Source organism: Panicum virgatum, chromosome 2N, assembly GCF_016808335.1.
Source record: "Panicum virgatum strain AP13 chromosome 2N, P.virgatum_v5, whole genome shotgun sequence".
Classification (NCBI taxonomy): Eukaryota; Viridiplantae; Streptophyta; class Magnoliopsida; order Poales; family Poaceae; genus Panicum; species Panicum virgatum.
The window spans coordinates 55,634,720-55,656,880 of NC_053146.1; the positions used below are offsets into that span (position 1 = coordinate 55,634,720).

General features: G+C 50.8%; 2 protein-coding genes across 2 annotated transcripts; one reads left to right on the plus strand and one right to left on the minus strand.

Moving 5' to 3' along the window:
• The first annotated feature begins 10,229 nt into the window (after positions 1-10,229).
• On the plus strand, positions 10,230-16,329 carry LOC120658222 (phospholipase D delta-like). Its single transcript, XM_039936459.1, has 10 exons — positions 10,230-11,449; positions 11,879-11,995; positions 12,369-12,563; positions 12,895-13,167; positions 13,255-13,323; positions 13,503-13,650; positions 13,914-14,062; positions 14,469-14,639; positions 15,336-15,533; positions 15,777-16,329. Exons 1-10 carry the CDS (start codon positions 10,487-10,489, stop codon positions 16,068-16,070), a joined length of 2,577 nt encoding a protein of 858 aa, XP_039792393.1. The 5' UTR covers positions 10,230-10,486; the 3' UTR covers positions 16,071-16,329.
• LOC120662788 (pentatricopeptide repeat-containing protein At3g57430, chloroplastic-like) lies at positions 16,096-17,638 on the minus strand. The gene is made up of 2 exons (XM_039941864.1): positions 16,603-17,638; positions 16,096-16,187 (listed from the first exon to the last, which is right to left on the minus strand). The coding sequence occupies exons 1-2, from the start codon at positions 17,636-17,638 to the stop codon at positions 16,096-16,098; spliced, it is 1,128 nt and encodes a 375-aa protein (XP_039797798.1).
• Positions 17,639-22,161: the final 4,523 nt, after the last annotated feature.

A 22,161-nucleotide genomic window follows, 5' to 3' on the forward strand; every position in this document is an offset into this window, starting at 1 on the left:
AAATCACGGCACCACAGTTAGTAAACTGTTTTGGTGTTTTTGGTAGTTTTGTGGTTCCGGCTATTGGTCTCTCGGGTGGTCTTTGGGTGATGTGGACTGATGACATAGATGTGAATATTGTCTCTTCTAGCCACTACTATGTCTTAGCTTCAGTTGTTCAAAAGTGTAGTGCTGGTAGCTTTAATCTAGTCTGCTTGTATGGTGACCCCCATCACCAGCGTACTGATTCCATATGGAATGATGTCTCCTCTTTTGTTGTTCAGAGCCATGAATCCAGACTCACTCTCACAAAAGCAAATACCCTCAACCATGCTGGCAGGCTTACTCTTATCCAATCTGTTTTTGCTTCCATTCCCATCTATTACATGGCTAACATTCTCTTCACCAAGAAATTCTTAGCAAGGATCACATCCATTATCCGTGCCTTTTGGTGGCAAGGTGTTCAAAACGAGCAGCAAAAAAAACTCATTCATTACAGGTCATGGAATTCCATCTGCAAGCCAAAAAAAGAAGGGGGCTTGGGTATCAGGAAGTTGGAGCTAGTTAACAAAGGTATGCTTATCAACTCTGCTTGGCGCCTTGTTCATAATCCTGACTCTATCATTGCCAAAATAATCAAAGCCAAGTATTTTCCATATGCCTCCTTATGGACTGCTGTAACCTATTTGCCGAAATCTACCTTCTGGGCTTCCATTCTTAGTATCAGGCACCACCTTGAGAAGCATGTTACCATTCAGTTAGTCGAAGGAAATAGCTTGATCTGGAACCAGCCTTGGTGTCTCATATGGAAAGAAATGCACGATCGTTTAAATCTTGAGCAAAATGATTATCAAATACCAAATAAAGTCTCTGATCTTTGGATGCCAAACTCTAAAAAGTGGGACACTAATAAAATTGTCACTCTTTTTGGGCAGCAAACTTTGGATACACTTTTGCAGCTTCCAATCATTTCAGGTTCTGGCCCGGACATCCTTTGCTGGAAGTTAGCTTCTAATGGCCTATGTTCCTCCAAGAGTGCCTACAAAATGCTGGCAATTGAAGAGACAACAAACTCTCCACCAATTAACATTCCCATGCAGGTCCTACAGATCCTTCGTCAAGTGTGGGTCGACAAGACAATCCAACCAAGGGTCAAGACGTTTGCTTGGAGGTTACTTAGACTTGCTTTGGGCACTGCTAGCAGAGTGCACAGAATAATACCAAGCATTGATGAGACATGTTCACGTTGTGGTCGAATAGAGAATGAAAATCATATCTTTTTTGAATGCAGCTTTGCCAGGGCAGTATGGTTTGGATCAGCGCTAGGCCTCAGAGCGGATGCTTTGCCATCATCAGGACATGGTCTCCATATCCAGGTAGCCACAATCCTACAGCAAGGCCAATCTCTATCCACCACAGGCCTGATTTTTTCTATCATGTGTGTCGTGGGGATTCTAGGGGTACCCACAGCCGGGTGGCGGAACGCACCCGCCTATTCCCAGTGAGGGAGTACTCGGGGAAGTACTAGGCGATGGGGCTGGATCTACACTGGGACAAGGGGACTCAAGAACACACGATTTAGAGTGGTTCGGGCTGCCGGAGCGTAATACCCTACGTCCACTGGGAGATGTATTGTTCTTGGTAGTGTGTATGAACCTATCCTCTGCTGGCCTTGGCTCTTGCTCAGCCCGCGGATTTCTAGCGGCGCCCCCCCTTTTATAGATCAAGGGGGAGCGGATACATAGAACGTTGATGCCCCGACAGGTGGGCCCAACGTGACTGTGGCTACAGCGGTAGCGAATCTTCCCTCCGATATGCGTACTGCTGCTCCTCTGACACAGGGGGGTCTTTTCTTGTCCCGTCAGCTAGGTGCCCGTTGGAGTAGCGTAGCTTGCGGCGTGGCCTGCTGAGGCTATTATGTAGCGTCATAAAGGGCGAAGCCGAGCCGTCGTATCCATCTGTTACGGCAGACTGGCAGACGCGGTGTGGGCGGCGCCAGTCCCCCCACTACCTTGGTAATACGCGATCAATAGTGTCCCTGACTAGTCAAACGCCTCGGCTTCTGCTATATTAATGCGGACGTCCACCTACCGCAATGAATGCGAAGGTAGGTGAACCTCAATATGGAGGCCAAGGGCTTCATACACGTGTCGGCCCCGGACCATCCTGAGGCGGGGCGTCGAAATCTTTCCTTGGAGAGGGGTCCGATTGCTATGCGGGGGGTCCGGGACCCTATGAGGGGTCCGGGACCCCGCGGGGATCCGGACTCCTCGGGAGGTCCGGAGCCTCGGCTGCTTGCGCTTGAGCGCCTGTTTCTCCTGGGACACGTGGTGTCCCCGGACCTTCCCCAGCCGTGGAACGGGTCCGGACCATTGTCGGGAGGACAGGACGCCGGACCGCAGGGGTCCGGCTGTTTGGTTGTAGTCAAGGATGACTACTAAGGCTCTTGCCTAGACACAGCAAGAGGGGGTACCCCAGTCCTGGGGGTACCGACAGTGGCCCCCGGGCCCACCTCGGGAGAGGTACGAACCCGCGGGTGGGGCCACCACCGTGATGTGTTCCTACGCTACTTGATTGCGTTGGTGTGCTCTTGGAGAGTGCGGGCATCCCGGACCCCTGAAGCCGGTATGCCTGTTGCTAGGTTTAGGTACTAGAGTGCTCTCCATGGGGCGACGAAGGTGTAGGCTTAGGGTACGGAACCAAGCTAAGCGGCTACACAGACTTCGGATCGCTCAGGGAGCAAGCACCACTTCCCGGACCTGGCTTTTGTCGACCGTGGCGAGCGGTCTCCGCCGGAGCGGGCCACCAGAGTGGACTTGGAGCGACCGTGGCGAGCGGTCTCCGCCGGAGCGGGCCACCGGAGTGGACTTGGAGCGACCGTGGCGAGCGGTCTCCGCCGGAGCGGGCCACCGGAGTGGACTTGGAGCGACCGTGGCGAGCGGTCTCCGCCGGAGCGGGCCACCGGAGTGGACTTGGAGCGACCGTGGCGAGCGGTCTCCGCCGGAGCGGGCCACCGGAGTGGACTTGGAGCGACCGTGGCGAGCGGTCTCCGCCGGAGCGGGCCACCGGAGTGGACTTGGAGCGACCGTGGCGAGCGGTCTCCGCCGGAGCGGGCCACCGGAGTGGACTTGGCGCGACCGTGGCGAGCGGTCTCCGCCGGAGCGGGCCACCGAGTGGACTTGGAGCGACCGTGGCGAGCGGTCTCCGCCGGAGCGGGCCACCGGAGTGGACTTGGAGCGACCGTGGCGAGCGGTCTCCGCCAGAGCGGGCCACCGGAGTGGACTTGGAGCGACCGTGGCGAGCGGTCTCCGCCGGAGCGGGCCACCGGAGTGGACTTGGCGCGACCGTGGCGAGCGGTCTCCGCCGGAGCGGGCCACCGGAGTGGACTTGGCGCGACCGTGGCGAGCGGTCTCCGCCGGAGCGGGCCACCGGAGTGGACTTGGAATGACCGTGGCGAGCGGTCTCCGCCGGAGCGGGCCACCGGAGTGAACTTGGAGCGACCGTGGCGAGCGGTCTCCGCCGGAGCGGGCCACCGGAGTGGACTTGGCGCGACCGTGGCGAGCGGTCTCCGCCGGAGCGGGCCACCGGAGTGGACTTGGCGCGACCGTGGCGAGCGGTCTCCGCCGGAGCGGGCCACCGGAGTGGACTTGGAGCGACCGTGGCGAGCGGTCTCCGCCGGAGCGGGCCACCGGAGTGGACTTGGAGCGACCGTGGCGAGCGGTCTCCGCCGGAGCGGGCCACCGGAGTGGACTTGGCGCGACCGTGGCGAACGGTCTCCGCCGGAGCGGGCCACCGGAGTGGACTTGGAGCGACCGTTGCTGACAATCCGATGAAGCATGTTACCGGACCTCATAGTAAGGTGCAAAGAAACCAAGCCTTATACTAGAAGAGAGCCCGGGACCTCTAAAGACAGCAGTCCTGGATACTAGAGTACTTGTAACAGGGTAGTGAAGTACGTAAACTTGGGTACATTACCAGGCTAAGCCACGCGGAGCTTCTCTACCCCAGGATACAAATACCTCTTCTCCAGAGCAGGTCCTTAGGGGTCCGGACTGCCTTCCAGCTAGAAGGGGTGTCTTCACCTGACCACAAGCCAGCAACTTAACTTGGATTGTTAGCAATAAGGGAAACTCCGGTCAAGAGGAAAGAATAGTTAAACCAAGGCGAATAGATGTAATCAGGGTGGAGCCTAGGTAAAACTGAGAAAGAAAGTCTCCTTTATTATTGTGGTTGTCACGGTATACATCGGAGGTCGGGATTACGAGGTCGGACCTCCACCGCTCCGGACCGCTTTTGCCTGTTTGTGTGATAGGGCCAGAGGTCGGGTTTACAAGGTCGGACCTTGACCGCTCTGGACACACATGTAGACGCCACGCTATTACAAAGGAGGAATTCTCTTAGTCTTTTCTTAGGAGTAACCTACGGCTGCATGCTATACAGCGTGTTCTTCGGAGGTGAAGGCGCCCTGGACGTGCCTGAACCGCATCATCCAGCATCACCTCGGGAGCTCGGGGGACCCCTTCTTGCCTAAGAGCTGTCACATGCTTACATGGCATGGGACTAATTCTTTGGCTTTGAATGGAAGAGGCCCCTCCCCCTGCCGTCGCCGTTGCCGATGGAAACCAGAGCGCTTGCGCAGCAGATGGACCGGTGCGACGCGTGGAGAAGTGCGGTCGTTCGCCGGCTTGTCCTTGGTGCTAGCGCCAGGGGCCCCCGCACGAGGAGGCGGGGTCCTGTCTGCAGCAGCGCCGAGCAACGCTGAGGTGGATCTCCGGCGCTGGAGACGGCAGGACGACACGGTCCACTTCCTCCGGGATGGCCGTCGGCTCCAGGCTCCATGTTGAGAGGAAGCCTTGAGCCGACACCATGCCACCGCAGAGGAGATGTGGCCGTTGCTTGAGAGAAAACCTTGAGTCGACGTAGGGGCAACAGCGCCCAGCGGCGCCTCCGCTGTGCTTCGCTACGTCGGCTCCGAGGTGTTGCAGTGGTGACGCACAGCAGGCGTCGCTGTCGTGCGCCGCCGCACCGAGGGCGTTGCCGCGCCGGTGCCAAGACAGGCGGAGTGAGTGTGGCCCTGCCTTCCTTCATCTTCTTGTTCGTCGTTGCAGAGGATGAACACGGCCCCAGAAGCCTGAAGATCCAGTCAGCGCCTGTGCTTCCCCACGGACGGCGCCAAAATGTCGTGGGGATTCTAGGGGTACCCACAGCCGGGTGGCGGAACGCACCCGCCTATTCCCAGTGAGGGAGTACTCGGGGAAGTACTAGGCGATGGGGCTGGATCTACACTGGGACAAGGGGACTCAAGAACACACGATTTAGAGTGGTTCGGGCCGCCAGAGCGTAATACCCTACGTCCACTGGGAGATGTATTGTTCTTGGTAGTGTGTATGAACCTATCCTCTGCTGGCCTTGGCTCTTGCTCAGCCCGCGGATTTCTAGCGGCGCCCCCCCTTTTATAGATCAAGGGGGAGCGGATACATAGAACGTTGATGCCCCGACAGGTGGGCCCAACGTGACTGTGGCTACAGCGGTAGCGAATCTTCCCTCCGATATGCGTACTGCTGCTCCTCTGACACAGGGGGGTCTTTTCTTGTCCCGTCAGCTAGGTGCCCGTTGGAGTAGCGTAGCTTGCGGCGTGGCCTGCTGAGGCTATTATGTAGCGTCATAAAGGGCGAAGCCGAGCCGTCGTATCCATCTGTTACGGCAGACTGGCAGACGCGGCGTGGGCGGCGCCAGTCCCCCCACTACCTTGGTAATACGTGATCAATAGTGTCCCTGACTAGTCAAACGCCTCGTCTTCTGCTATATTAATGCGGACGTCCACCTACCGCAATGAATGCGAAGGTAGGTGAACCTCAATATGGAGGCCAAGGGCTTCATACACGTGTCGGCCCCGGACCATCCTGAGGCGGGGCGTCGAAATCTTTCCTTGGAGAGGGGTCCGATTGCTATGCGGGGGGTCCGGGACCCTATGAGGGGTCCGGGACCCCGCGGGGATCCGGACTCCTCGGGAGGTCCGGAGCCTCGGCTGCTTGCGCTTGAGCGCCTGTTTCTCCTGGGACACGTGGTGTCCCCGGACCTTCCCCAGCCGTGGAACGGGTCCGGACCATTGTCGGGAGGACAGGACGCCGGACCGCAGGGGTCCGGCTGTTTGGTTGTAGTCAAGGATGACTACTAAGGCTCTTGCCTAGACACAGCAAGAGGGGGTACCCCAGTCCTGGGGTACCGACAATGTGGTGCCTCTGGAAATCACGTAACAATCACAGGTTCAACAATGCACATTGGTCGGTTGCTAGAGTGCTTCATGAGGCTGTAGCTATAGACAGATCTTACAGTCTGGCCATGGAAGAAGACTTATCCCTTTCTAATACTCCTGCGCATCAAGCCAACCAACAATGCTTACATCTAGGTACAAGACCTGCAACTGTCACTATTCAATTACAGGATGGGCCAAAAATCTTTTGTGATGCCTCTGTTTGTACACAACCTCCTCCAAATGCAAACCAAACAGGCATAGGTATTTTCATACTCACGAATCCAACAAAATAGTGTCTGTAATGCATCTTTTCTTCAGGTTGCCGTTCCAAAAATCATCGACCCACTGGAGGCGGAAGCACAAGCTCTCCTATTAGGAGCCAAAGTAGCTCTTGCATTGAACTTGCAGGTGGCCAGCTTGCTTACTGACAATCAGATCGTGGCGACGGCTGCACAAGAAGGATCACTACTCCATAATCCAGATCATTGGTCTCTCAGACCAATACTTGCGGACCTTGCAGAAGCCACAAGAAGAATGCATTACTCAATTATCAAGATTGGAAGAGAAGCCAACAAGGTTGCAGACAAGCTCGCGAAGCAAGCAAGACAAGCCCCATTCCAAGTTCTTGCCTTTACTCATGCGAGGCTCTAGGGCATTCTCAAAATTGTATTGTGCAGATGGCACTACAAAACTTTCAATGGGGCATGTTTTGTCCCATCTCTGTACTTTGCTTATGAGTGATGATTAATAAAATACTTACTGTTTCAAAAAAAAAGAACGGGAAGGAATTTTTTTTAAATAAAAGGCAGGAACACTGTCGTATCATATAAAAAGGAGAAACATTCGTATATAACGTGTCAAAGCGAACACACCACCACAAACAACGCACGCAAATAACACACACAACAAAACACTACACCGCCACAACCTGGGAGAGGAGCCAAAAGAAGCCACCCGCGAACCGCGCCGTCGTCGCCAACGCTGTGCCACACCAAATGCCGCGCCCCCGCTGCAGGCCTGAGCGGCAGTTTGAACTCCTCCACCATGGGACTATCACCCTCAAGCCGCGCACACACGACCGTCGATCCCCCCTGCTCCAGTGATGCTTCAACAGAACACTCCCGTCGCAGCACCGATGGAAAACACTGATCCTGGCCACTCTGCGTGGGAGCCTCGCCTACCCACCGCCTCACACTTCTCTGCCAAGGACTCAGATATCTGAAACCGCTCTGAAAGCATCAACCTTCGCCCAGCCGTCACCGGGATCACCACTGCACCATGTGCGCCAGCTCAAGACCACCAGCACCCATAGGTCCTCTGCACCTCCCTGGCAGCACGGACGAAGCAAACCTCCTCTGCCACTGCGCGTGGGCAACACCACCAACCAACCACCACCACAGCCTAGCTAAGTTGGAATTCCAAATGCGACGCCACTGGCGCCGCCGTCCCATGTCCAAAGATGGACATGGTTTTCACCCTAAAAAACTTCGTGCAATAGGAATATGGTGCCTCCCAATGGTGCTCTCAGCAGGGAGAACGGCGCCACAAGGGCGCCGCCACCATCGCCACCAACCAAAGTGTCAGTGTAGGCTTTCGCCGACTCAGCACCATACCTGCCGCATGATCTTGACCAAGCCCGTAGCCCGCTCCAACTCGCTTCCGCAACGTCTCCACCGGAAGAAGCCCGGCACAGCCCGAAGCACCACCACGGCGCCACCAGCAAGCACCAACAAGCCCTCCAGCCCCACCACCAAGGCAGCGCCGGACCAGCATTGCCGCCGAGGAGAAAGGGAGCACCAGCCTCCTCACTACAACCTCTGTCACCCGAGCGCAGAGACGCCCCAGCCCCACCCACTCCAGGCCGCATGGCCCAGAAAAGGCGAAGCCGGCGGCACCCGCCCGCAGCCGCCGCCACCGCAACAGCCACAGAGCCGGCAGCACCCCGCCACTGCGACGGCCACAGCCGCCCCCATGCGCCAACACACCGGCCGCCACCGACCCGTCGCCGCCGACCAACGCCGGCCTCTGGTGCCGCCCGGGCCGGCGGCCGCCGCCAAATCCCAGCGACGCCCGCCACCTCCCCACGCACACCCACGCGCCCCTAGCCGCGCAGCCCACAGATCCGGCAGGGGCGACGCCGGATCTGCCGGATCTGGAGGCTCCTGCCTCCGCCGCCGCGAGAGGGACGACCGGCGACAAGGGAGCTCCGGGGGGCGAGGACAGCCGCGCCCGCCCCGAACCGCCGGAGGAGAAGAGGAAGAGCCCCGCCGCCATCTTCACCGCGAGCCACGCTAGCCACCGCGCGGCCCGCTCGGGCGGCAGCAAGGCGGGAGGGAACGCCGACGAGGGTGGCGGCGCCTAGGGTTTGAAGGCCGCTCGGTCGCCCGCGCGGGGGGCGACGCGAGCGGAGCGGACCGTTTCCCTAGAAAACGAATTCTCCCCTCAGGTATGAGAGCTTCGCACTCCCCTTTTGTCGGCACGAAAAGCAGCAAGCTGTATGGGAAGGAAAGGAGGACCAAAAGTAACCAAGGGAGCTGGGGAAAGACACTCTCTATCCGACACAAAGGATGGTTTCGCTTCCATGCGCTCGTTACGAAGCCGTTGGCGGCTGCTACGCTTGAAACGGCATACCGGCGGCCGCCGCGAGTGAAATCTCTGACTCTCTGTATAGGAGAGGTGGCCAAGTTGGCTTTGTGACCCGGGGAACGGACAGACACTTCCCGAAGCCGAGGACCGCGCGTCCACCTCCAGCTCAGGCCACCCCCGGACGCGCGCGCGGCAGGGCACACACGGCACCGTTTGACCTCCTCCCCGCTACCCGCGGGAGCACGCCACCGCGCTCACGACTAGGGATGGAAACAGATCGGATTCGTATGGAATCGAATTCGGATAGCATTTTCTATCACATTTTAAATTGAATACGAATATAGATTCGGATATTATCGGATACGAATACAAAATGAATGCCTCGGATTCGGATTCGAATTCGGATATTGACTTGATATATAGCTAACGTTTAGCTATTTTTTTATTAATAGTTTTATATTATAAAATCATTATACATGTACAAACTAAAGTATAATAATATTATAATAAATATAGCTAGTTAAAAATAGTTTATTTATCAATAAATATGTTAATAAACAAATACATATAAATAAAATTAGAAAAATGTATATTGCAATAAACATATAAATAATTTTTATTATATATAAATAAAAAATATAGAGGTAATTTGAAGATAAAATAAGAATACATAAATGTAAATTTAATATAAAATTAATAATATGGGTGATGAGAAATAAATATAATTTTTAAATAGTTTTTGAATGAAACGGATACGGATAGTATCGGATATTGTCGAATACGGATGTGGAATCGGATAGAGAAAATCAATGAAAATCGGATTCGGATATATCCACTTTGCTACCATATTTAATTCGAATACGGATACAAATATCCATATTGATATTAAAACTAATATGGATATTAAATAATTCGGATATCTAGTATCCGTTTCCCATCCTTACGCACGACGTGCCCCCGTGCCCGCCGCCCACCGCACCAACCGCCCCGGCCACGATTGCGGGCGGACGCAACCAGCGTGGGCTTCTCGTCCTCGCCCGCTTCAAGAAGATCACCGGGGGGCCACGTGATCCGGCCTCACGCGCTGCCTCTCCTGCCTTGCATATCCCACATCCCCTCGGCGCCCCCAGGCGGCCAGGCCCGCGAATCAAGCAAATGCCACGGCCGCACGCCTATGCCGATGGGCCCTGGCGTCGCGTGCCCCACCTGCCAGGAGGGGCTTGGCTAGCTAGCTGCCCGTTCAGGCGACCGTTGCGTTGCGTTTCGCGGCGCACCATGCGGACGCAGCCCTTGGTGTCGGAGTCCGGAGAAATGACCTGAAACTGGGTGGTGGCCTGGTGGGAGTGGGAGTAATAAAAAGGAGAAGAAAAAAAAAATGAAGCGCTTCTGATAACTGTGATAAGCATAAGCCGCATGCTATTTCAGGCTAAATTGCCAAATCTCGAGATCCAGCCGAACCCGCCCGCCCGCCTCGCCGCCGCCTCCCGCAAAACGCTGCCGTTTGCGGGCGGAGCCGAGGCCGCCCGCCCGCCGGAATCCCCGCCGCGGAGGGCGCTGCGCTATAAGAGGGGCGCCTAGGGGCGGAGGGCTCCGGTTGGTTGGCTAGGCGCTCGCCCGTCTGCGTCCCGCGCGCCCCCCCTCGACCGCGAGGCTCCGTCGCCGGCGATGGCGTCGTCGGCCGGCGGCGAGTCTCCGGCGAAGCCCGTGCTCCTGCACGGCGACCTCGACCTCTGGATCCTCGAGGCGCGCCTGCTGCCCAACATGGACCTCTTCTCCGAGCAGGTCCGCCGGTGCTTCGCCGCCTGCCGCCCGCCCACCTCGTGCGGGCCCAAGCAACCGCTCCCCACCACCGCCGCCACGCGAGGCGGCGGCGCCCGCCAGCACCACCGGAAGATCATCACCAGCGACCCCTACGTCACGCTGTCCGTGGCCGACGCCGTCGTCGCGCGCACCGCCGTCATTCCCAACTGCCAGGAGCCCGTCTGGGAGGAGCGCTTCGCTGTGCCGCTCGCCCACCGCGCCGCCGCGCTCGAGTTCCAGGTCAAGGACAACGACACCTTCGGCGCGCAGCTCATCGGCACCGTCACCGTACCGGCCGACCTCGTCGCCAGGGGCGAAGAGGTCGAAGATTGGTACCCCATCATCGGCACCAACGGCAAGCCGTACAAGCCCGACACCGCGCTGCGCCTCCGCTTCCGCTTCCAGCCCATCGCCGAGAACCCGGCATACCGGCACGGCATCCCCGGGGACCCCGACCACAGCGGCATTAAGGACTCCTACTTCCCGCTCCGCCACGGGGGCCAAGTTACGCTGTACCAGGACGCGCACGTCAGGGAAGGGGACCTGCCGGAGATTGAGCTCGAGAACGGCAAGATGTTCGAGCACAACGCGTGCTGGGAGGACATCTGCCACGCCATCCTAGAGGCGCACCACATGATATACATCGTCGGCTGGTCGGTCTACGACAAGGTGCGGCTCGTGCGCGAGGGGTCGCCCTCGCGGCCATTGCCTGAGGGTGGCGACCTTACACTGGGAGACCTGCTCAAGTTCAAGTCGCAGGAGGGTGTCAGAGTGTGCCTGCTCGTGTGGGATGACAAAACTTCACATAACAAGTTTTTCATCAAGACGGTGAGACTCCATAATCTAGTTTTCCACATACCTTTTACTTCCAGTTTATGTGATGTTGACTAATTGGCAAGGAATTCATGCATCTGATGTTGACTCATTGGCAAGGAATTCATGTATGTGATGTTGACTCATCGGCAAGGAATTGGTGCACTTGAGTCAATCCATACATGGAGCCAAGTTGATATGTTAATCATAAATAGTTGCCTGTTGTAAGTTTGTAACAGAATGTGAAAACACTCTCTTCAATACATGGACATTTAACTTTCATCCATTCTCTGCTTTCAGTTTGCCATAAAATGTGACCATGCATCTTAGACAAATGCGAATCTAAGCCGTGTTTTCTGAATCTACTGAAACATGATATTCCTTCCTATTGCGAATCTTTCCCTGTGGTATTATCTTTAAGAAACATTACCTATGCTTGCGCAGGGTGGAGTTATGGCAACTCATGATGAAGAAACTCGGAAGTTTTTCAAGCATTCCTCAGTCATATGTGTTCTTTCTCCTCGATATGCCAGCAATAAGCTAAGCATTTTCAAACAACAGGCAAGTTTTGAGCGAGAATTTATGGTTCTTTCTTTTTAGTTCATCTTTGCAGTAGGATCTTCTATTGCTTTGCTCAATAGGAAGAACAATCAGAGCCCAAAATTCATCCATTTCTTCTTCAATTCACTCTTCTTTGGGAGCCCATAATTCAATTCATAAGAAGGGATCCTCAAACCATAACTGACTTGCATTACCTGTTAGCAGACCATATCGACATAAGTTCCTTTTTTCTTATGGGGATGGGTCAACTAAAGGGAGAACATGATTGCAACAATTGGGATTTTTCCCCCCTCAAATAGTTGCTTTATTATATTTCACGTTAAATAGTTGAATATTTGGATGCACTTGATAATATTGAATTTGTAGCTGGCAGGTTGTTGGAACTTTGTTTACACACCATCAAAAATGTGTGCTGGTTGATACACAAGCATGGGGAAACAAGCGGAAAGTTGCAGCTTTCATCGGGGGCCTAGATCTTTGTGATGGCCGCTATGACACACCAGAACACAGGCTTTTCAAAGATCTTGACACAGCATTCGAAAATGATTACCATAACCCTACATTTTCGGTGAGTTCTTTTGTGCTAGCATGTTCTAAATTTCCATACATCTCAAAGAATGGAGCCTGTGAATGAAGCTCCTCAGCACAGGGACGAAGCTAGTAAGGGGACCAGGAGGGGCATGGCCCCCCTCTTGGCCCCTGCACAATCTTGTGTACTCATGAATTTGCCATGTCAAATTGGTTGGGAGATTACTACTTGTCCATGCATTGCAATTACTAGTTGGCCCCCTCTTTGTACGATTCTTGGCTTCATTCCTGTTGTCAAGCTTGAATACTTCATGTAATACATTACCAAGCTTTTGATGCTTCTTATAATCATATGTATTCACCTGATGCAGGCAGGTGCAAAGGGACCTAGACAACCATGGCATGATTTACATTGCAGGATTGATGGTCCTGCTGCCTACGATGTCTTGAAAAATTTTGAACAGCGGTGGCGAAAGGCAACAAAATGGCGTGACCGTTTTAGGACAGTATCCCATTGGAAAGATGATGCTTTAATTAAGCTGGAGCGTATCTCATGGATACTAAGCCCTTCACCTAATATTCCAAATGATCATCCTACTTTGTGGGTTTCAAAAGAAGAAGATCCTGAAAATTGGCATGTTCAGGTTGTCATGCAGCTTTTAAGTTCTATTTTTTGTCAAAATAATCATGAAATTTTCTGGAGTGGTTAATGTATTTTTTTAACTCTGCAGGTATTCCGGTCAATTGACTCTGGTTCACTAAAAGGATTTCCTAGTGATTCCAAAGAAGCTTCAAAGCAGGTTAGTCAACATCTCTATTTTCTGTCTTCTACAGCGATGATGGAGAATATACTCATTGCCTCATTGGGAATTTTCAGTAAAGTTTTAGCTCTTTTAATGTTGGTGTTGTTTTTGCCCTTTTCACTCGTATTGTACTGTTTTAAAACTGTTACAGGTACTAACTAAATGCATCTCTGCAGAATCTCGTGTGCCGGAAGAACCTGATAATTGATAAGAGCATTCATACTGCATATGTCCGGGCAATCAGATCTGCACAGCATTTCATTTATATTGAGAATCAATATTTTCTTGGTTCTTCATATGCTTGGCCATCCTATGTGAATTCAGGTTTGACCTTTTTCTTTGTTTCATTCTGCCTGCTTTTCATGGATATGTAGTTACATTGACTCTGTAGTATACACTTACATGTATATCTTCTACTGTCAAAAGTGGGAGGAAAACGGACAGAGTGTAGGTTAGTTGTATCATATTTAATTCTGTTTTAGGTAGGTCACATTCTCTTTGTTTCAAATTTAGCACTGTTCCTTATGCTACTACTGCTTGAATTAACTGTTAATGTTTAAGGATGCTACATGCTATTTATGTGGCAGGTGCTGACAATCTGATACCAATAGAATTAGCCCTCAAAATTGCAAGTAAGATTAGAGCAGGAGAACGCTTTGCAGTGTATGTAGTGATACCAATGTGGCCTGAAGGAGTACCTACTGCATCATCTGTGCAAGAAATCCTTTTCTTTCAGGTAAATTCCTTTATGTATTGGTGAAATCCTTTTCTTTCATTGCAGACTTTTCATGTTCCATGTTGTGTAAGGCAAGTAATAGTTTAGTGAAATTTTGAGGATTATATCATCATAGCGCTTTCTAACCTTGATGATACTGTGTATTTAATTTCATAGAATTGAGAGACTGGTGTATTACACTAGGGACAAAAAAAACTTTGCTCTTGATTCATTAAAATCTATTATGTTGTACATATACAGAATAGTGAGTAGGCTTACAGTCACATTTGCTAAGTTTGCCAGTTTCCTTAAATATCAAAACAAGTTTTTTCACCTCTTTTTAGAACAGAGTATGGCACAGCAACAGCATCATAGAAATTGGGATTTAGCAACTAACTATGTTCATGATTTGTCTCCCATCTTACAGGCCCAGACAATGGAGATGATGTATAAGATAATTGCAGATGAGCTTAAGGCAATGGACATTAAGGATTTGCACCCTCAAGATTACTTGAACTTCTTTTGTCTTGGAAATCGGGAAGAACCAACGTCAAACGGCAGCCTGGAGTCAGAGAAATCTACAGATAAAAGTGCAGCGGTAATATATTTGTTGCATTCCTTCTTTCATTCTTCTAACAAAAAAATGTCGAAGTTACTCGATACAAAAACTTATCTAACTGCTTTTTATTTTTTCCACCATCTACTCATGTGCATATTGATAGGATAGTGTTTACCGCTTAAAGTGGCGCAAGTTCATAAGGAGAAGTTTCCCCAAATGCTGATACATTGGCTTGGAAAGTTGCCTTCTTACCGTAACCTGTTTGGCTAAACTGATAAATGCTGTCTTTTGGCGAGAATGAATGCATACTTAAGTTGATTTAGTTTACTGATATTATAGTAGGCCCTACTTCGTTGATTGATTCTTATTGAGTTGTTGTTCTGAATGTCAGATGTCTGAGTATTATTTTTTGTGTGCTGTATTGGTTTACCTTTTGCATTGATTCTGGCCTGATTGTTGTAATTTAGGATGCCAGAAATGACAAATGTTAATACAAATGAAATCTCCTCAGTTTGATATATTTTCACTGTTCACTATATTTTAATATGTGATACTGGGCTCCTGTCATTCTAAAGTCCTTTTGTTGTCTGCTCATGTATGGCTTTGAAGCCTTTGAAGAACTGGCACACATACGCAGCGTGCCATATTGTCCTGAGCCTAGTTCGTTTTTCTTCTTAATAATTTAACAGCAGTCAGATTCTTATGTTAATTTTTTTCTGCTTTTAAAACCTACAGGCCTTAGCTACAAAATATCGGCGGTTCATGATCTACGTTCATGCAAAAGGGATGATTGTGGATGATGAATACGTCATTCTGGGTTCGGCAAACATCAACCAGAGATCCCTGGCAGGTTCCAGAGATACTGAAATTGCAATGGGGGCATACCAGCCTCATTATGCATGGTCTACAAAGAATAGACATCCTCACGGACAGGTTTGTGGCTTGGTACTCAAGATAACGTCTTCTTTCTACCAAATTGCTTACTGCAATGTTGATGATTCTACAACCTTGGTCCTCGAGATCAAGTCTTCTTTCTACCAAATTGCTTACTGAAATATTTCTATTGACTAGTAACTTATTTTGTTTTGAGATTGTACAACCCTACACTTAAAAACAATGCATATACAACTGCTCATATCATTTTCCTTTACCCACGTATAATTTTTTTCCCTTCAGGTATATGGATACAGAACGTCTCTCTGGGCAGAGCACCTTGGAATGGTTGATGATCGCTTCAAGGATCCTTCGAGTTTGGACTGTGTAAGGTTTGTGAATCAAATAGCTGAAGAGAACTGGCAAAGGTTTACAGCCGAAGAAATGGGAACACTACAGGGGCACCTCCTCAAGTACCCAGTCAAGGTGGAAGCTGATGGTAAGATCGGCTCACTGCCAGACCAAGAATGCTTTCCTGACGTTGGCGGCAAGATCCTCGGAGCTCCAACTTCACTTCCTGATTCGCTAACCATGTAGCATTACATACAAAAAATTTACCCTTTCAGAGTTGAAGCTGGATCATATCCGCCTGTGAACTTTGTAACTGTCTAAATTTGGCGGGGTTGTCACAGAATTTGTACCATACGTCCATACCTGTAATCATCCATAGTTGGCGCAGGGAAAGCTCAAAGTTAATGGTGTTTGTAGAGTCGCTCCTTTGCAAGTTCTCCCAGCGTTTGTAGGATCCTTGACAGTGATTCCATTTCCATTACGATTATACCACCCGTTTTGAACATTTTGTTCACCCACGTGTTTACCCTGTTTCTGTTCCGTCTACTCTGCACTCTGCATAGTTTCATCGTGATGGAAAGTAACACGTTGCTTATTCTGCTAGACAGCCTGGAAGGCTGGGGGTTCTTAGCCTCGGGTGGATCCTGCGTCCATGTGTTCCTCAATAATACTGATTGCTAGTGGCTTGTTCGCCCCTCGATCCTGCATCATTCTCCTCACCCTCGACGCGTCGTCCCACCTGCCGCCGGCGTCGTACATCTGAGCCCACGCGGCGTACCGGCCAGCGTTCCCTGCGTCGAGGACGAGCAGGTGCTCGGCCGCACGCACGGCGAGCTCCATGTCGTCGTGCAGCCGGCAGGCGGCGAGCAGCGCGCCCCAGACGTCTTTCCCCGGTTCAAACGGCATATGGACTCCACGAACCCGAGCGCCCGGGACAGCTGCCCGGCGCGGCCGAGCAAGTCGATCACGCAGGCGTAGTGCACCTGCCGCCTCTCCACGCCGTGGTCTCCCATCGTGCCGAAGACCCTGAGCCCGTCGTCGACCAGTCCGCTGTGCGCGCAAGCCGAAAGCACGGACACGAAGCAGATGCCGTCGGGCGCAATGCCTTTCGCTAGCATAAGGCGGAACAGGTTCAGTGCCTCGACGCCATGACCGTGGCTCCCGTAAGCCTGGATCATTGAGCTGTAGACGGCCTGGTTCCGGCCCGGTGCACGGTCGAAGATGGCCCGGGCGGTGTCCAGCCGGCCGCACGCGGCGTACGTGGCAATGAGCCCGCTAGCCAACGCGTCGTCCACGCGAAAGGCCTTCTTTACGGCGTAGGAATGCGCCCACAGGCCTTCGCGTGTGGCCGCCGACGCCGCGCAGGCCGGCAGCGCGGCGACTAAGGTGACATGGTCAGGCCGGCAGGTCGCGCCGCGCCGCAGCATGGAACGGAGCAGCGCGACGGCCTCGTCCGAGTGCCCGTTCTGGGCGTACCCGGCGACCATCGAGTTCCAGCTCACGACGTCCTTCGCGGCGACCCCGTCGAACACCTTCCTCGCCGCCGCCACGTCGCCGCACCTCGCGTAGAACGCGACGAGCGCGTTGCCCACGAAGACGTCGAGGTCGACCCCGGCTCCGACCGCGAGCGCGTGCACAGCCCGTCCGGCGCGACCCGCGTCGTCGTCCCCCGCGGCGGCGCACGCCTTGACGATGAACGTGTACGTGTAGCGGTTCCCGGCCGCGGTGGCCCGGGTGCTCGCGTGCATGCGCGCGAAGAGCGCAACGGCCTCTCGCGCGTGCGACGGCCCGGCCCGCGCATAGCCCTGGAGCATGACGTTCCAGAGGAAGGTGTCCCTGTGGGGCGCGCGGTCGAACACGTTGCGTGCGGCCGCCACGCCAGCACGGCCCAGCGCGCGACGAGGCCGGCGGCCACGAAGCGGTCGCTCTCCAGGCCGGAGGTGACGACGTGGGAGTGGATTTGCGCGAGGCGTCCGGCGTCCGGGTGTGACTGCAGGAGCGACACGACGTCGTACGAGTCTCTTGGCCGGGGGCGTGGCTGTCGCTTGGAGCCTACCCGTACCATAGTGGAGTGGCGATGCCTGAAGCCTCGCCGTTATGGTTCACGGATCACGGGTAGACATCGAAACATCAGTTTTTTTTGAAAGCACCAAGAGCACCGGGAATCATATAAGATTTTGGACGCCCACGCTAACCGAACTCAACACAGACGAGACTGTCCGAGTAGTCTCAGAACGCGTCATATCGAGGCACACACACCTCAACACACACGCATGCATACCCACACACACAGGCCTCAGCACCCGGTGCGACACCAGCGTTGCGATCACGGGGGATCGAACGCTGGCGGGCAGCCTCGCAACCGCGAGCGCTACCACCGAGCCACTGGCTCCTTCGCAACAGTTTTTTTCTTTCTTCTTCTATTTTACTGACTGGTTTCAGACTACCTGCTTATGGTACTAGTCACTAATATCCTTCAATTGACTCGTCAAAATTTTCAGATAAGAGTCTGTCTGGGAGGATTTATCTCAAGACGGCTTCACCGGTCGAAAAAAAACTTCATACAGTTCTAATTTATTTTTGCCTTAGTTCATGAAACAGCTTTACGTTACAATTTTACAGTATACCGGAGCCGTATAACCTTCCCAAACAAGCCCTAATTATCGATTTTAAGTATATCAACTCTCAACAAGCCAGTCACTCCATGCTTACTTTTGACAGGGGCGGAGCTCAATGGAGCCACTGGGGTCACTCCATGCTTACTTTTGTCAGGGGCGGAGCTCAATGGAGCCACTGGGTCACTGGACCCCGATAAAATTTGCTAAAATAAATGAAAAATACTGTTCAGCACTGTTCCTCTATGAGGTTGACCCCAATGTTTAATGCATCCGACCCCGTTGGTTTTTTCGTTTGGCCCCTGACTTTTTTTTGAGGTATTCATTCCATTTTAAGCATTGATAATAGCTTCAAACTACCTTTCTACAAATTTCTTTCCTCTAATCACAAATATAATAAGTTTATTAGAGCATGTACTCCCTCCATTCCAAATTATAATCCGTTTGACTTTTTTGACCTCAAGTTTTACCACTCGGCTTTTTCCAAAATTTGCGCAAATATCACTTGTTTTGTAGCTTGCTTTATTAATAAAAATTCTTCAAAAATGACTTAAAATTTGACAATGTTTACACACTTTTTTGAATAAGGTGAATGGTCAAATTTAGGGTTAAAAAGTCAAATGAATTATAATTTCTTCTTCTTCAAAATTTTCAGATAAAAGTCTGAGAGGATTTATCTCGAAATGGCTTCACAGGTTAGAAAAAAACTTCATACGGTTTTGATTATTTTGCCTCAGTTCATTAAATGGCTTTACATTACAGATTTATAGTATAACATTCCCAAACAAGTTCTAATTATCGATTTGAAGTATCAACTTTCAACAAGCCGGTCACGCCATGCTTACTTCTAAGGTATTAATTCCACTTTAAGTAATGATAATAGTTTCGAACTACCTTTCTACAAATTTCTTTCCTCTAATCACAAATATAATAAGTTTATTAGAGCATGTACTCCCTCCGTTCCAAATTATAATTCATTTTACATTTTGACCTTAAATTTGACATTTGGTCTTCTCCTAACCTCCTCTCGAGTCTCACCCCTCAACTAGGCCGGGCGCCAATGGCCCTGCTGGGGAAGCACATCAACCTCATCCGCGCCCACCTCCTCGAGGCTGCCGACAGATCCGAGGACTACTCTGCGTCACCGCCTCGCCCTCGCCGCCAGTAGGGGTGGCGGCCGCTACCGACGCTTTCCATCGCGCTGCCCCCATGACCAGCGGTCGCCCTGCAGCAGTTCTCACGTTGCACTCATCAAGGCTCAGAAACACTTATTCTTTTGCAAAATTTCTACAAAATCATTTACCATCAATTCCTTTCATTTTTCTTCTCCTTTTAAGCTTATTTTATTTAATTTCATGCTTGTTCATGGTTGTTTGTCGTTGCACCATGGTCGTCGTAGCTGACAGAGTGATTGAGGAGAAGCACGCTCCCGAAAGGCTATGAAGACGGCAAGTTCAATCTCATTCTTTATATATATTTTATCCAGTTTTACAAACACCACATATTGGCCAGTTTATAAAATTGCATGTTGTTTTGCTGCTGAAACACGGTTGGATAGCCACCCTTGATTTTTATGATCATTCATTGATGATCTAGATGTGTCTCTAAATATGATTTGCTTTGTTTGGATGATAAATCCTGCTAGAATGCTCAGAATCGTGTTACACACTTCAAATATGATTACAATGTATTTTTAAAGAATATATGCGTGAGTATTTAAAAGGGAAAAAATGAGATTTTTGAAAAATAAAAGAAAGATATGTTTAGATGAGATGGGTGGATGTTTCTTGTGTGAAATGCTATGATGAGCTCGTACCTTAGTGGTTGATTAAGGTTGGAAGATATCCATCTTGTTATAATTAAAGACCGAGTTGATGTGTCATCTTGCCTAACTCAAATTATCGCACAACCAATCGTCTGTTATGTGTGGGAACGACTTAGCATAAATTTCACTAGCTAGTCTGTTAATCATCAGAAGAGCTGGTGAGCATCAGATAATCAAGAAGACGGGATAAAATCTGGGTGACTTATACCCGATTGGACCTCACTGGTAGGTCGACGATCCCTTGGTGGATCCTGTGTTGGCTAGTCAGGTCTAACTAAGGTGGGTAATGGCTTCGATAGGATCCGCACTGACACTAAGGTAATCATGTTGCGGTACTCTATTTGTGGGGAAAGTAGACACCTCTGCAGAGTTAAAATCTATTTGAATAGCCGTGCCCACGATATTGGGTGAGTTACGGTTTGGTCACATGACTAGATCTTTAGGTAGGGGTGGTTTTATGGTGTGAGTTGTTTTGGAAGGTGTCCAACAGTTGTGCCGTGTGCTATGGCGGATGAGGAGTCCGGTAGCAATTATAACTTGGATCCTTTATGTAGGATCAACCATGTTATTAATTAGTTACTAAAGAATTATTTTGAGAAAACTTTTTTTGAAATAAATCCATGCATTAGTAAAATTTGACTTACTTACAAATTAACCTCAACCTCATCTTAGTTATATCCTATGCATATTTTTTTCTTATCCCCCACCATGGAAGAGGTTAGACTTGTTGAGTACTTTTGTTCTCACCTCTATTTGGTTGCTTCAGAGGAAGACCTGGACTTCGTTATTGAGGACGTCGAGTAGGTGGTCGCTTCCGCGCCCAATGCTGCCTGTGGTATTGGCTCTGTGCAAGATACTTCCGTTGGTGAGTTACTCTGAGTCCAATCTAGACCTCGTATTGTTCGTGCTTTGGAGTATCGTTGTTGCCTTTTTACTAATTATCGTGTTTATCAGTGTCTGAAAGTTGTACGGTAACTGAACTATCTGTTGAATAAATGTGTTAACAGCCTTTTAGAACTGATATTTGTATCACATTTAGTCTTTACCCCTTCCGTCGATTTTCAACACATATATTCAACAGATAGTTCAGTCACCATACAATCTCTATGGAGGCGGGTACTCCATACACATGATAATAAGTTCACAACGATACTCCAAAGCACAAACAAGAGGAGATCCAGAACGAACTCAGAGTAACTCGCCAGCGGAAGCATCCAGCACAAGGTCAACACCACAAGCAGCGTTGGGTTGCGGAAACGACCACCTACTCAACGTCCTCATAACAAATTCCGGGTCTTTCTCTAAAACAATAAAATAGAGAAAAGTAAAGAAGTATTCAACAAGTCCAACCTACTCCACGGAGGGGGATAACAAAGAATATGCACAAGATATAACAAGAATAAGACTTAGGTTAATTTGTAGTAAAATCAAATTTTACTCCTGCAAGGGTTTATTTTATAAAAGGTTTTCTCAAAACAATTATTTATTAACCGTTTAATATGAGGGATTGATCTTATATAAAGGATCCAAGTTGTAATTGGTACTGGACTCCTTATCCGCCGTAACACACGACACAACTGCCGGACAAGTTCCAAAACAACTTACACCATAAAACCATCCCTACCTAAAGATCTAGTCATGTGATCAAACCGTAACTCGCCCAATGTCATGGGCACAACTATTCGAATAAGTTTTAATTCTGTAGAGGTATCCACTTTTCTCACAAATAGGGTACGACAGCATGATCACATTAGTATTAGTGCGGATCCTATCGAGATCATTGCTCAACTTAGGTAGACCTAACTAGCCAACACGGGATCCACACCAAGGGGTCATCGACCTACCAGTGAGGTTCAACCGAGGCATAAGTCACCCGAAACTTATCCCGTCTCTTTGA

Coding starts and splice junctions, on each gene's coding strand:
- LOC120658222 (XM_039936459.1), top strand. CDS start 10,487: ATGGCGTCGTCGGCCGGCGGCGAGTCTCCGGCGAAGCCCGTGCTCCTG. Junction 13,168..13,254: donor CTGAAAATTGGCATGTTCAG/GTTGTCATGCAG, acceptor TTAACTCTGCAG/GTATTCCGGTCAATTGACTC. Junction 14,063..14,468: donor AAGAAATCCTTTTCTTTCAG/GTAAATTCCTTT, acceptor CCCATCTTACAG/GCCCAGACAATGGAGATGAT.
- LOC120662788 (XM_039941864.1), bottom strand. CDS start 17,638: ATGCTCCAGGGCTATGCGCGGGCCGGGCCGTCGCACGCGCGAGAGGCC. Junction 16,188..16,602: donor GACGCAGGGAACGCTGGCCG/GTACGCCGCGTG, acceptor GGATGATTACAG/GTATGGACGTATGGTACAAA.